Consider the following 12,053-nt stretch of genomic DNA (forward strand, 5'->3'; position numbering starts at 1 on the left):
CTGGAGAGGTGACTGCTGGGAATGTGACATAATACAGTAACACCAGGGGATGTGTCTGCGTGATGACTGTATCATTGGGTGTATTAGGTTCCTATAAAGTGTTGGGATGTCACTGTCTATTTATCCATGCAGGAGTGGACGTATTTAAGATTGCAGAAGAGTCTTTTCAAAGACGTAATGATGGAGAATCACTGGATTCTCAAATCACTGGGTAAGAGGAGATTTTCATTTATTATAAGGGAGAGAACAGTTTTGAAGGCCACCTAGATACACATCATCTGAGAATCACATATAAACAATGTATTCACTCAGTGTATGTTTCCTACAGATGGATCCAGTAACACAAATACCACAGAGAGATGTCCGTGTTCTCTTTATTCACAGGATTGTACAGAAGAAAATCACAGTATTCCACAGGTAGGTGACATTTTAGGGTCTCGCCAAATACCAAAGTGAATTTCCCAATATATGATCTGTAAAAAAAATACTTGTGTGGATCATATACACTGACATTCCTCTGTCTCATCACAAATTATTAAATCAGTTATTATTAAATATATTTGTATTGTTCTGTGGGCTGTTTAGGATGACGTCATGACTGGTATTAAATTAGAATTTATAGAGGGAAGGAAAGAGACGTATGTGAGGGGTGATCAGCAGTGTAAGGAGGAGGAAATCAGCATAGGTGAGTAATAAACACTTATTACAGACAAGAGTCACATATTCTCCTTGTATAAACAATGTAATCAGTCACTGTGTGTTTCCTACAGATGGATCCAGTAACAGAAATACCCCAGAGAGATATCTCCGTCCTCTTTATTCACAGGAGTTTCAGGTAGATGACATTTTAGGGTCTTGCCAAATACCTAAATGCCAAAGTGATTTTATTATATTATCTGTAAAAAACAGCGTGGATCTTATACTCTCATATTCTTCTGTTTCATCTCACATTATTAAATCAGATATTATTTAATATAATATTCTTAAAGGGGTCGTGTCCTGGACATGCATGGAGTACAAGTATGCTTGCTACGTTCTCCATCCTAAAATTCCTGCATTTATCCTCCATTTTGAGTTTGCTGGTTTATTTGGACTCTGTCTAGTCCTGGAGCTTACTTACCCCTCTTGGCATCCTCTGGGGTACTTCTCCTGATCCGCGGCTGCGGCGCTGCTCTTCGAGACCCCAGCCTGGTGTGCGGAGGCTGCTACCTGAGCGGACCCGCTGCAGCCTGACTCCTTGGTGGACAGCGCTTCTGCCTCTCCGTGCTGCCGGCGCTGACTGTTGGTGCGGACACCCCAGGGACCCCTGCTGTGGTGAGACAGATCACCATACTTACCCATCACTGTCAGGTCGTCAGGTGCCGACACTTGCTCAGGCTCTTCCCTTTACTGTGTGCGACTCGAGTACATGACAATGCTGTAGACTATACCCCTCTGCCCTGGGAGCTGGGGATGGACATTTTATGTTCCTGTCCTGTAATCTGGGCTGACGTCTTGGTAGTGCCCTATTTTCCACCATAGAGAGCGGCGATTTGTCCTCATGCTGCACAGTTCTGTTGCTCCAAGTCAGCCTTCCATCCTGAGATACAGATTGGATCCCCAACAGCTGGGCCTCAGGCTCTGAGTGCATGCAGGTACCTCACACAGTGGCTGTAATTTGACTTATGCTATCTTGCCTGTTTGTGCTGTGATAACATCCTGGCACTTGACATCTAATATATATTACTCCTGTGGGACATTCATTAGCTTATTTATTGAACCTCATTCCCATATCTGGATTATCCAGTTTGCCTTTTAGAAGTGGTGTCTATACTATCTTGACTCTGTTCTATGATCCTGCCTTGGGTACTTTCATGGTAAGACTTTCATACAAGTGTTTATCAATGAAATACAAAACTATTATTATACCCATTCCTCTATATTGGGATGTATTTTCCTCGTTATATGATCATGCTGCTCTGGCCGGATGGCTTGACCGGTTTGCCTATTCCTCTACACCCACTGACAGTTCTGGAGAAACTCCATTATGTGTGCCCTCCCAAACTACCACTGTTCCTAATGCACCAACCTCACCTACTTACCCTGATGTCACATTGCAGCAGCTTCTACAGGCTATTGGCAGATCTGAAAATGGGCGTCGGAGAACATTGGGGCGGTGCTGGCCGACCTTTCCCTTTTCAGACATGATATGCAACAAATCCAATAGTTAGTGGCTGAAGCGGAGACTCTAGAAGATGCTACAGCACCTATGAAGGGTCAAATTGATAATTTGGAAGCTCAGATGTTGGCATGTAAGCAGACGCTTTCTTATAGTGAGGGGAGTCTCTGATGCAATAATACTCGTTTTGTGGGGCTACCTGAATAAGTGGAGGGGCCTGGTACTGAATGTTTCTTGGAGAAATGGTTAATTCAAGCTTTTGGGAAGGATTCCTTTACGGCTCAGTTCGCAGTGGAGCAAGCTCATCGCATCCCTTCTTAGGCAGCTCCACCCGGGGCACCTCCCTGTGCCTTCATAGCCAAAATCTTACATTAGAAAGACTGATACAACTCTGCGACCATTCCCCTCTTATATTGTCTGTAGACTTTGCCATTACCAGGGGGTCAATCTTTCTGGAACCTGAACCCTTTTAGTTACCTTTAATGGGCAAGGGACCTGATCTGGTTGTCTTGTGGGAAGAGTTCTTTGTGGATAATGCAGAAACAGTCCAGACCCCTCTTGCCTTTGGCAACTGCCTAAGAACTGTACCTCTAAATCTCCGTACTCTCACCGGTACTGAGGGTTGCAGTTACCCCCGGCAATCGCCTAAGAACTATTTCCCTAAAATCTCTAGACTCTCACCGGTACTGTGGGTTGTAGTTACCCTTGGCTACTGCCTACGTTCAGTTTCATCATCTTTACCTATCACTGTAAGTTCCGTTCCTTTCCGGACAAGTACCGGTACAGAAACCATTGTGGATCAGGGGACTTCTCTATCAACTGTTCCTTATTTATTCCAGTGGCAATGAGTGATATATCAGTCTTGACACCATCCACTCGGTGTCTCACTGGACTCGCTCCTGCACTTCCTACTCTACGGCCTCTGTAACTCTATTCCTGGGTTCTCCCCAGCCAGTGGACATCTCACAACCCTCTGTCTGCAGCCAAGTCTGTCCCAACAGTGAACACCGGACTTTCGGAGCAGACTCCGGCTTTTGCTGTACTGGCTGGAGGGGTTCCTAACAGTTAGCAATTCTGCCTCACAGCACTGGGGTCATGAGTTTGATTCCCAACCATGACCTTATCTGTGTGGAGTTTGTATGTTCTCCCCGTGTTTGCGTGGGTTTCCGCCGGGTGCTCTGGTTTCCTCCCACACTCCATAAACATACTGGTAGGTTAATTGGCTGTTATTAAATTGCCCTTAGTCTCTCTTGGTCTGTGTGTGTATGTTAGGGAATTTAGATTGTAAGCTCCAATGGGGCAGGGACTGATGTGAGTGAGTTCTCTGTGCAGCGCTGTGGAATTAGTGGCGTAATATAAAGAAATAGATGATGATGATGATCAGGGGTGCCCATGAGTCCATTGGGACCCATGCCATCTGATATATACTGTATTATTGTCAGTCTTGATATTATTCTGTATGTTTTTGTATACCTGCATAAGTGTTGGAAATTTACTAATCTTTGATGTAATGTGTCACACCCGGTGATTTATATCTATCACGTTTATTCAGAAATAATTATTTTCTTTATGTTCTGTTTTGAAATACCAATAAAAAAACTTGACTAAAAAATGATCATTCTTTTGTGGGCTATTTAGGATGACGTCCTGACTGATATTAAAATAAAAATTATAGAGGGAGAGGAAGAGACGTATGTGAGGGGTGATCAGCAGTGTAAGGAGGAGGAAATCCCTACAGATATCTGCACCGGTGAGTAATAAAATGTATTACAGTAAAGAGTCATATATTTTGTTTATTGAGTCATTACAAGAATTCCAATTATGACTGCATCTAAGCAATGTGCTTGATAATGCGCTTTTATAGTTGTAATGAAGTGTTCGTCAATTGCAAATTGAAATTAAACAGCTGAACAACTCGCTCATAGTTTGAAAATTTTGGGTATTGTAATCTGCAGCTCAATGTCCTTCCTTACATTTATTTTACTTTCAGCAGATGGATGTAAACGCAAGAATATCTTGGGGGAGCAACTGATTTTATCTACAGATTTTGAAATGGAAGATTACAACATCACTCAAGATTCTACAGGAGAAAACCCAATTACCCTAAATATACATCCAATACTTTACAGTGGAGATAAATTATCTGAACTCTCTAATCATGAGGAATGTAATCCTGATAACATAGATATTGTTACACATCGTACAGCTCATACGGATGATACATTATTTCCATGTTCTGAGGGTGGGAAAAGCTGTACAGTTAAATTATCTCTTCATAAACATCAGAAAAGTCACATAGCTGAGAACCCTTTTACATGTTCTGAGTGTGGGAAATGTTTTGTATATAAATCAAATCTTGTTGAACATCGGAGATCTCACACAGATGAGACACAATTTCCATGTTCTGAGTGTGAGAAATGTTTTGTACAGAAATCAAAACTTATTAGACATCAGAGAACTTACACAGGTGAGAAACCGTTTCCATGTTCTGAATGTGGGAAATGTTTTACACAGAAATCAAAACTTGTTGAACATCAGAGAACTCACACAGGCGAGAAACCATTCCCATGTTCTGAGTGTGGAAAATGTTTTGTATACAAATCAAATCTTGTTGAACATCAGAAAACTCACACAGATGAGAAACCATTTCCATGTTCTAAATGTGAGAAATGTTTTGCCGTAAAATCAAAACTTATTAGACATCAGTGAACTCACAGGTGAGAAACCATTTCCATGTTCTGAGTGTGGGAAATGTTTTTCACAGAAATCAAAACTTGTCAAACATCAGAGAATTCACACGGGAAAAACCGTTTCCATGTTCTGAGTGTGGGAAGGGTTTTGCACAGAAGTCAAACCTTGTCAAACATCACAGAACTCACACAGGTGAGAAACCATTTCCATGTTCTAAGTGTGGAAAATGTTTTCCATGGAACTCAAAACTTATCAAACATCAGAGAACCCATGCAGATGAGAAAACATTCCCATGTTCTGAGTTTGGGAAATGTTTCGGATACAAATCAAATCCTTTTGAGCATCAGATAACAAACCATATCCATGTTCTGAGTAATGAAAATGGTTTAGAAACAAATCAGGTCTTGAATATCACATAGGAGAAAAGCAATTGGACATGAAACAAGGAGCTGCAGTACTCTTTATATTGTAAAAACAGTTGATTTTATTAATGTAAATTAAACTAAGCATAATATATTTACATAGTTTATACACAAAATTTGATCACTCATGTGTGGAACTATTTTATCTACCAGATATCGTCCACACTGTACACAGTTAAAACAAGATTACCTTGATATATTGGGTACTGAGTAATATATAATTCTGGCAATGGGTTGGAGATATAATGTGGGATCTGAGACACTGTTACAGTATGTTTGTTCATACTCTCTAATTGAAGGTGTGAGTTCATATAATAATCCTGTAATCTGTAATACTTTGCCATTGGGGATTGAATATGAAGCTTGAAAAATGTGTCCCACTGCCTAAATGCAATATTGTGATGTCATTTTTGTACAAAAGCTCTCATTTATATGGTATGCCCATGGCTAAGTGGGTCAAGATGTGTCTACAGGGGTGCAAAACTTTGCTCCATTTTATGGGGATCTGAAATATAAAAGTTCAGTAGTATTGACTCTTTTCATTTAATCTTTGCAATAAGACTTGTTCAGAGTGATCCCGTTATAGTAAGTCAGACTAGTGCAGGGATTGTTCTACAAGCCTGGTCAGTGATGGGCTCCATTTGTCACAGTGTCTCCCAGCCTCTGACACTGCACAAGTGAAAATTTTAAATGAGTGATGTGCCAGGGTTAATAATGGTACAGTGAGCCCCCGCAGCCACATAACACTACCCAACCCCCTGTATCATGCAGATTCACTTCCTCTATACATAAAATAACTAAGCAGAAGATAATCAGCCATATTGTGCCTGCCTAGTGAAGCCACTGACAGTACACATAGCAGAGACATCAACAGCTTCTTACATTTTATAAATTCTAATTTTCCAGCAGTAATTCAGGCGATACCCAAGGGAGAATTAATTAGGGACAAAATTGTTCTGATGATAACATCTATGCTCAAAGATCAAATGAACTGAAATCTAGGCTTGTACGAAAAGCAGAAAGGTCAGTGAACAGCAAATAGCCAATATCTTCCAGAAACATTGGAACATCCTAAAGTCTGATGATGACCTCTAAGAAGTGTTAGAGGATAGGATCTCTATGACATGGTGTAGATCTAAGAATTTGGGGTTTCATTTAGTCCACAGTGTCTCACCATTTGAAAAGAGAATTTCTAATAGACCAATGGGTTTTTTCAAATATGGCGTGTGCCGGGCATGTCAATTTATGATACAAACAAAGGAGTATAAAGATCGGTTCTTGAGAGTTAAATCAAAGGATTCATAAATTGTAGCTCTCCGAATATTATTTACTGCTTAACCTGCCCCTGTAACTTAAACTATGGTGGCATGACAGGCAGGTCACTCAAATATAGAATTTTGGAGCATGTAGGCAACATAAAGAGAGTCAAGAGAAACAAAGATAATTTAAAACAACTAACATATGTTGAAAGGCACTTTATGAAGTGCCATGACTGTGATCCAAGATCACTACAGGCCTTTGTCATGGAACAGATCAAGATGGGTTTGAGAGGAGGAGATCTCCATCAGGAGCTCAAGAGGGAATCAAAGAGAATTCTCCTTATGGATTATTTAGCTCTTATCTGATACAGGGCAACTCAGTTATGATATAATCACGATAAACATTTGACATTCTTATAATTCATATGAATACACTAATAAAAACTGTGTTTCATTTATCAAAGGTGATTGCTAGATATGGAAAGCAATTGTTATACAGAAAGGTAGTTACTTGCAAACTAATAGATTAGAATGTATAATAGATATTTACTAATGGCATCATTTGGCATTACATATAGGTAATTATAAACTCCACATATCATTGTGTTCTCATTTTTTACACAACTTATGCACTTTCATTTTTGGGCTTTTATTACATTTTACTTTTGCTATCCACTCCATTGAACTCATCTGTGTCAGCAGTGTTTCACAGTCCTGATTTACAGCTCGATCTTGCTCCAGCACCTTCCCTTGTACTGTGTTGCTCTCTAGCTCCAACTCTACACAGTCCACATCTGGTATTATACCATCCTCTACTCTGCACTGCCAATCTGTTATACTGGTGAAGGTTGGTACTGCATCCTGTTGCAAACTCCATATACCTGCTAAATTTGGTCCTGGTGCATCCTGCATCCCAGTTGCCATAGAGATCTCACCTCAACATCTCATTGCGTAGTCCTCTGTGGTGCCCACTTACCTGAATTAAGTTACCACTAGTCGAGATTAAGCCCTGGGGACAACCGAGCACCGGCAAACACATCTGGTTCTATAGGAAAGGAGGTTGCTAAAGATGAAGCTCTCATCAACGACAGGTTCTGGTAACTGGTAGGGTGACTTGTGACAAAGTAAAAATATTTATATTGTGACTATTGTATCGCTGGAAATAGTGTTGATGAATGTGTGTTTTATTCCTGTACATGTCCGATACATCATTTTTGTATTAGCTTCTCAAGTCTTGTTTTTGGGATAAATAAGAATGTTTAGAGAGCTATGTTTATATTTGGATCAAAACTCTCAAAATTCATATCATGTATAGTTCTGTTTAAATTCAAGCCAAAACTTCATTTCAGAAGTTAATTTTTTTTTTATTATAGAAAAGTTTTATTTAGATTTATGCCTTATTTTAGTTTTTATAGTATCATAAACAAATCCGTTTAATATTGAGTTCAAGCCTCGTTTTGGAGCTCAACATAGCTGTAAGTATTAGCTCTGCCATATTCCAGCCCACGTCTCGTTTTAGTGCTTGAGGTCTTTATGTTTTAGCCCTGTTTCCATCTAAGTCCAAGCCTCGGTTTGGAGCTGAATGTGTTTGCGTGTATTAGTTTTCTTTTATTTAAGTCCAAGCCTCGTTTTGGTATTTATATGCATTAAATCTGTTTCTAAATCCAAACCTCATTTTTGACTCCATCTAAAAGAATGCAGCCTCACTTTGAATTTCCTTCAAGCCTCATTGCGAGTTAAGCGAGGACTTCCGTACAGGATCTTTGTCTCCACGGCGGCACTTTATTGGCTGCTATACACTTTAAAAAGTCAGACAATTAGTAACATTGAGAAAGACTCAAATCTGAGGAGTCAAAACGCGTTGGTCACTGTGGTGATTCCTCGCTGACCAGGACGTTCACTTGGTTGGTGATTGGAAGGAGACTTCCGGGACTAATTTCAGCTTTACCTTCCTCCGTGTCTTCGTGTGAGCTTTGTGGTAGGGTCATCCACCCTATATTTATGTAGATGGTACCTATTTGTGCACCAGTTTTTATCTATATGGAATGTGAGTGTATTTTTAAATATTTGGTATTGGTGTAATAAAGAATAATGCAGTAGATATTTTTAGGTCTTTTTTCACATTTCCATATTGGGAGCTATATACTGAAAGAAGACTCTATGAAGATCAATGTAGAGAATACAACACAATAATACAAGAAGCTTTTAAGGAAGCACATTATATAAGGGGGTTACCCCATTCACCTACACGTGGTTCACTGGTTTCCAGAGACAACTGCACCACTAGGAACTGAACACCAGTTATTGTACAAGAAAAATCGTTAGTCTTTGGACTTTAATGCTCTTCTGGGTAGAGGATATTTAAGTGTTAACATACTACACTATGTGTTATATATTATCCAGCTGGGAAGTGTTGCTTTTTGAAGACTTCCACTGGTCTCTTAACCTACATATACTTGTGAGCGCCCAAGCACGTATATAATATATAACAATTATATATATATATATATATATATATATATATATATATAATTATTTATATTATTTGACTTCTAAATATCTATATTATATATATTGTTTGACTTAAAGATACCAGAACTGAAGAACTAAGTTATTGCATGTTACTTAAAATGTATTTTATACATGACTATAATAATTATATATATATATATATATATATATATATATATATATATATAATCATGTATAAAATATATAGTGTAGTATTTTCAGGAGAGTGATTCCAAAAACCAGTAGGTGTCACAGATGTTTACTAGATCTGTATTCCAACAAAGCTCTAAACACATGAATCCTGGGTTATTCAGCTTGAACCATATATGTGTTTTCCAGTCATCTGTACCCGTGAAGATAAGAAAAGGATAACCAAAAATAGTGTGATATTGTCACACCGATGAGTTATATCACACCAAACCACATATACTATGTGTACCAGATAAATAGAAATTATTTTGCTTATCTGTACAGGTTCCTGTTGGCTCAATATTGCTTGTCTAGTTCACACCATACATAGATATAAAGAATGAGAAATCCCATATAGTATCTTTTCATAAAAACAAATTTATTGAATAATATAAAAATTGCACATTCACAAAAAATAAAAGAATCAAAGTCTTATCTGTAATCAAGGTGTAATTATACCAGTACTCACTGTCATTAATCACCACCAGGGGCAGGCTAGGTTGGGGGGCATCTGCCCACCGGGCCGGTCACATAATGGGCTACCTTGGGCTGGATCACTTAGCCACTAGCCTTTTTTTCCCTTTAAAATGGTCCTAATAGGCTGTTGAATCGAGGTTTCCCCCTAGGGCTAAAATTTGCCACCCCTCCCCTGATCACCACTCAGTGGAGTCAGAAAACAAAAGATTGAATTACTGGTGGTTCAATTCCAATATTGGATACAGAGAAAGTTTGAGAAAAATATCACATGTAATGACCTCAACACGTTTCGTCTACTAGAGACTTTATCAGGAGAACAAATTCACCTATATGTGCATTTATTACTTATACTATAGCTGGTGGCCATTTTGCACATGCACAGTTCATATTCTTCAGTGCGCATGCGCGGCTTGAGAATTAAGTGCAGATCGTTCGTGATTGCACCAAGTAAACACCTAGGAATGCCTCACATTACCTGTAAAATATATCAGAAACAGAGGCAGATGATCTAAGAGACCTCATATATGTGGCTTAACAATTTCTTACAAGTGGCAGCCATAACAATTCCGTGCACGGCACCAGTTAGCTTATTGTGGTGCACACCTGTCTCGTTCGCAAATTAGATAAGGGCAACATAACCCATATACACAGCCACAACATTAAAACCACCTGCCTAATATTGTGTAGGTCCCCCTCCCCTTGTGCCAACAAAACTGTTTTGACCATGCGAGGCATGGACTCCACAAGACCTGTGAAGGTGTCCTGTGGGATGTGGCACCAAGACGTTAGCAGATCCTTTAAGTACTGTAAGTTGTAAGGTGGGGCTTCCAAGGCTTGGACTTATTCTTACAGCATATTCCACAGATGCTCGAATGGACTGAGATCTAGGGAATTTGGAGGCCAAGTCAACACCTTCAACTCTTTGTCATGTCCCTCAAACCATTCCTGAACACTTTTTGCAATGTGGCAGGGTGCATTATCCTGTTGAAACAGGCTACTACATTCAGGGAATACCGCTGCCATGGAGGGGTGTACTTGGTCTGCAACAAAGCTTAGGTAGGTGGTATGTGTCAAAGTAACACCCACATGAATGCCAGGACCCAATGTTTCCCAGTAGATTATAATCTAGAGTATCACAATGCCTCCACCGGCTTGCCTTCTTCCCATTGTACATCCTGGTGACTTCTCTTCCCCATATTAAACGATGCACACGCACCTGGCCATCCATGATGTAAAAGGAAATGCGATTCATCAGACAAGGCCACCGTCTTCTATTGCTCCATGGTCCAGTTCTGGCACTCACTTGCCCATTGTAGACATTTTGGTGGTGGATCAGCATGAGCTCTCTAACCGTTCTGTGGCTACACAGCCCCATAGGCAGCAACCTTCGATCCACTGTGTGTTCTGACACCTTGCTATCATAGCCAGCATTACCTTTTTCAGAAATTTGTGCTATAGTAGCTCTTCTATGGGATCGGACCAGCCAGGCTAGCCTATGCTCCTCATGCGCTTGGGTGCCCATGACCCTGTCGTTGGTTCACCGGTTGTCCTTTCTTGGACTACTTTTGGTAGGTACTAACCACTGCATACCGCAAACACCCCACAAGATCTGTCGTTTTGGAGATGCTCTGACCCACTCATCTAGCCATCACAATTTGACTCTTGTCAAAGTCGCTCAGATCCTTACGCATACCCATTCTTCCTGCTTCCAACACATCAACTTCAAAAACTAAGTGTTGACTTTCTATCTAATATATCCCACCACTTAACAGGTGCCATTATAACGAGATAATAACTGTTATTCACTTCACTTGTCAGCGATATTAATATTGTGGACGACTAGACTATATATATGTATTATATATACACACACACACACGGATCAATTGTTTAATTTACATTAACAGTTAACTGATTTCACAATATTTGGAGAATTGCGGAAAACTTGTTTCATTTCCAATTGCTTTTATCTTGTGTGAAATTTTTGATGTTCAACAAGTTTAAATTTCTGTGTAAAACATTTCCAACATTTTCTCACCTGTGTGACTTCTCTGATGTTTAACAAGATTTGATTTCTCTGCAAAACATTTCCCACACTCAGAACATGTATACGGTTTCTCACCTGTGTGACTTCTCTGATGTTTAACAAGAGATGATTTATGTATAAAACATTTCCCACATTCAGAACATGGAAATGGTTTCTCAACTGTGTGAATTCTCTGATGTTTAACAAGATTTGATTTCTGTGTAAAACATTTCCCACACTCAGAACATGTAAATGGTTTCTCACCTGTGTGAGTTCTCTGATGTAAAACAAGATTTGATTTCTCTGCAAAACATTTCCCA

General features: G+C 39.6%; 1 protein-coding gene across 1 annotated transcript in view; it reads left to right on the forward strand.

Annotated features, from left to right (window-relative positions):
- The first annotated feature begins 581 nt into the window (after window positions 1-581).
- Window positions 582-12,053, forward strand: part of LOC142108681 (uncharacterized) — a 188,104-nt gene continuing 176,632 nt past the window's right edge. Inside the window, exons 1-2 of the mRNA XM_075192522.1 lie at window positions 582-685; window positions 771-835. Of these exons, the coding sequence (XP_075048623.1) occupies window positions 595-685; window positions 771-835 (156 nt within the window). The 5' untranslated portion in view covers window positions 582-594. The remainder of the gene's footprint in view (window positions 686-770; window positions 836-12,053) is intronic.

The sequence above is a fragment of the Mixophyes fleayi genome, chromosome 12 (assembly GCF_038048845.1).
Source record: "Mixophyes fleayi isolate aMixFle1 chromosome 12, aMixFle1.hap1, whole genome shotgun sequence".
NCBI lineage: Eukaryota > Metazoa > Chordata > Amphibia > Anura > Limnodynastidae > Mixophyes > Mixophyes fleayi.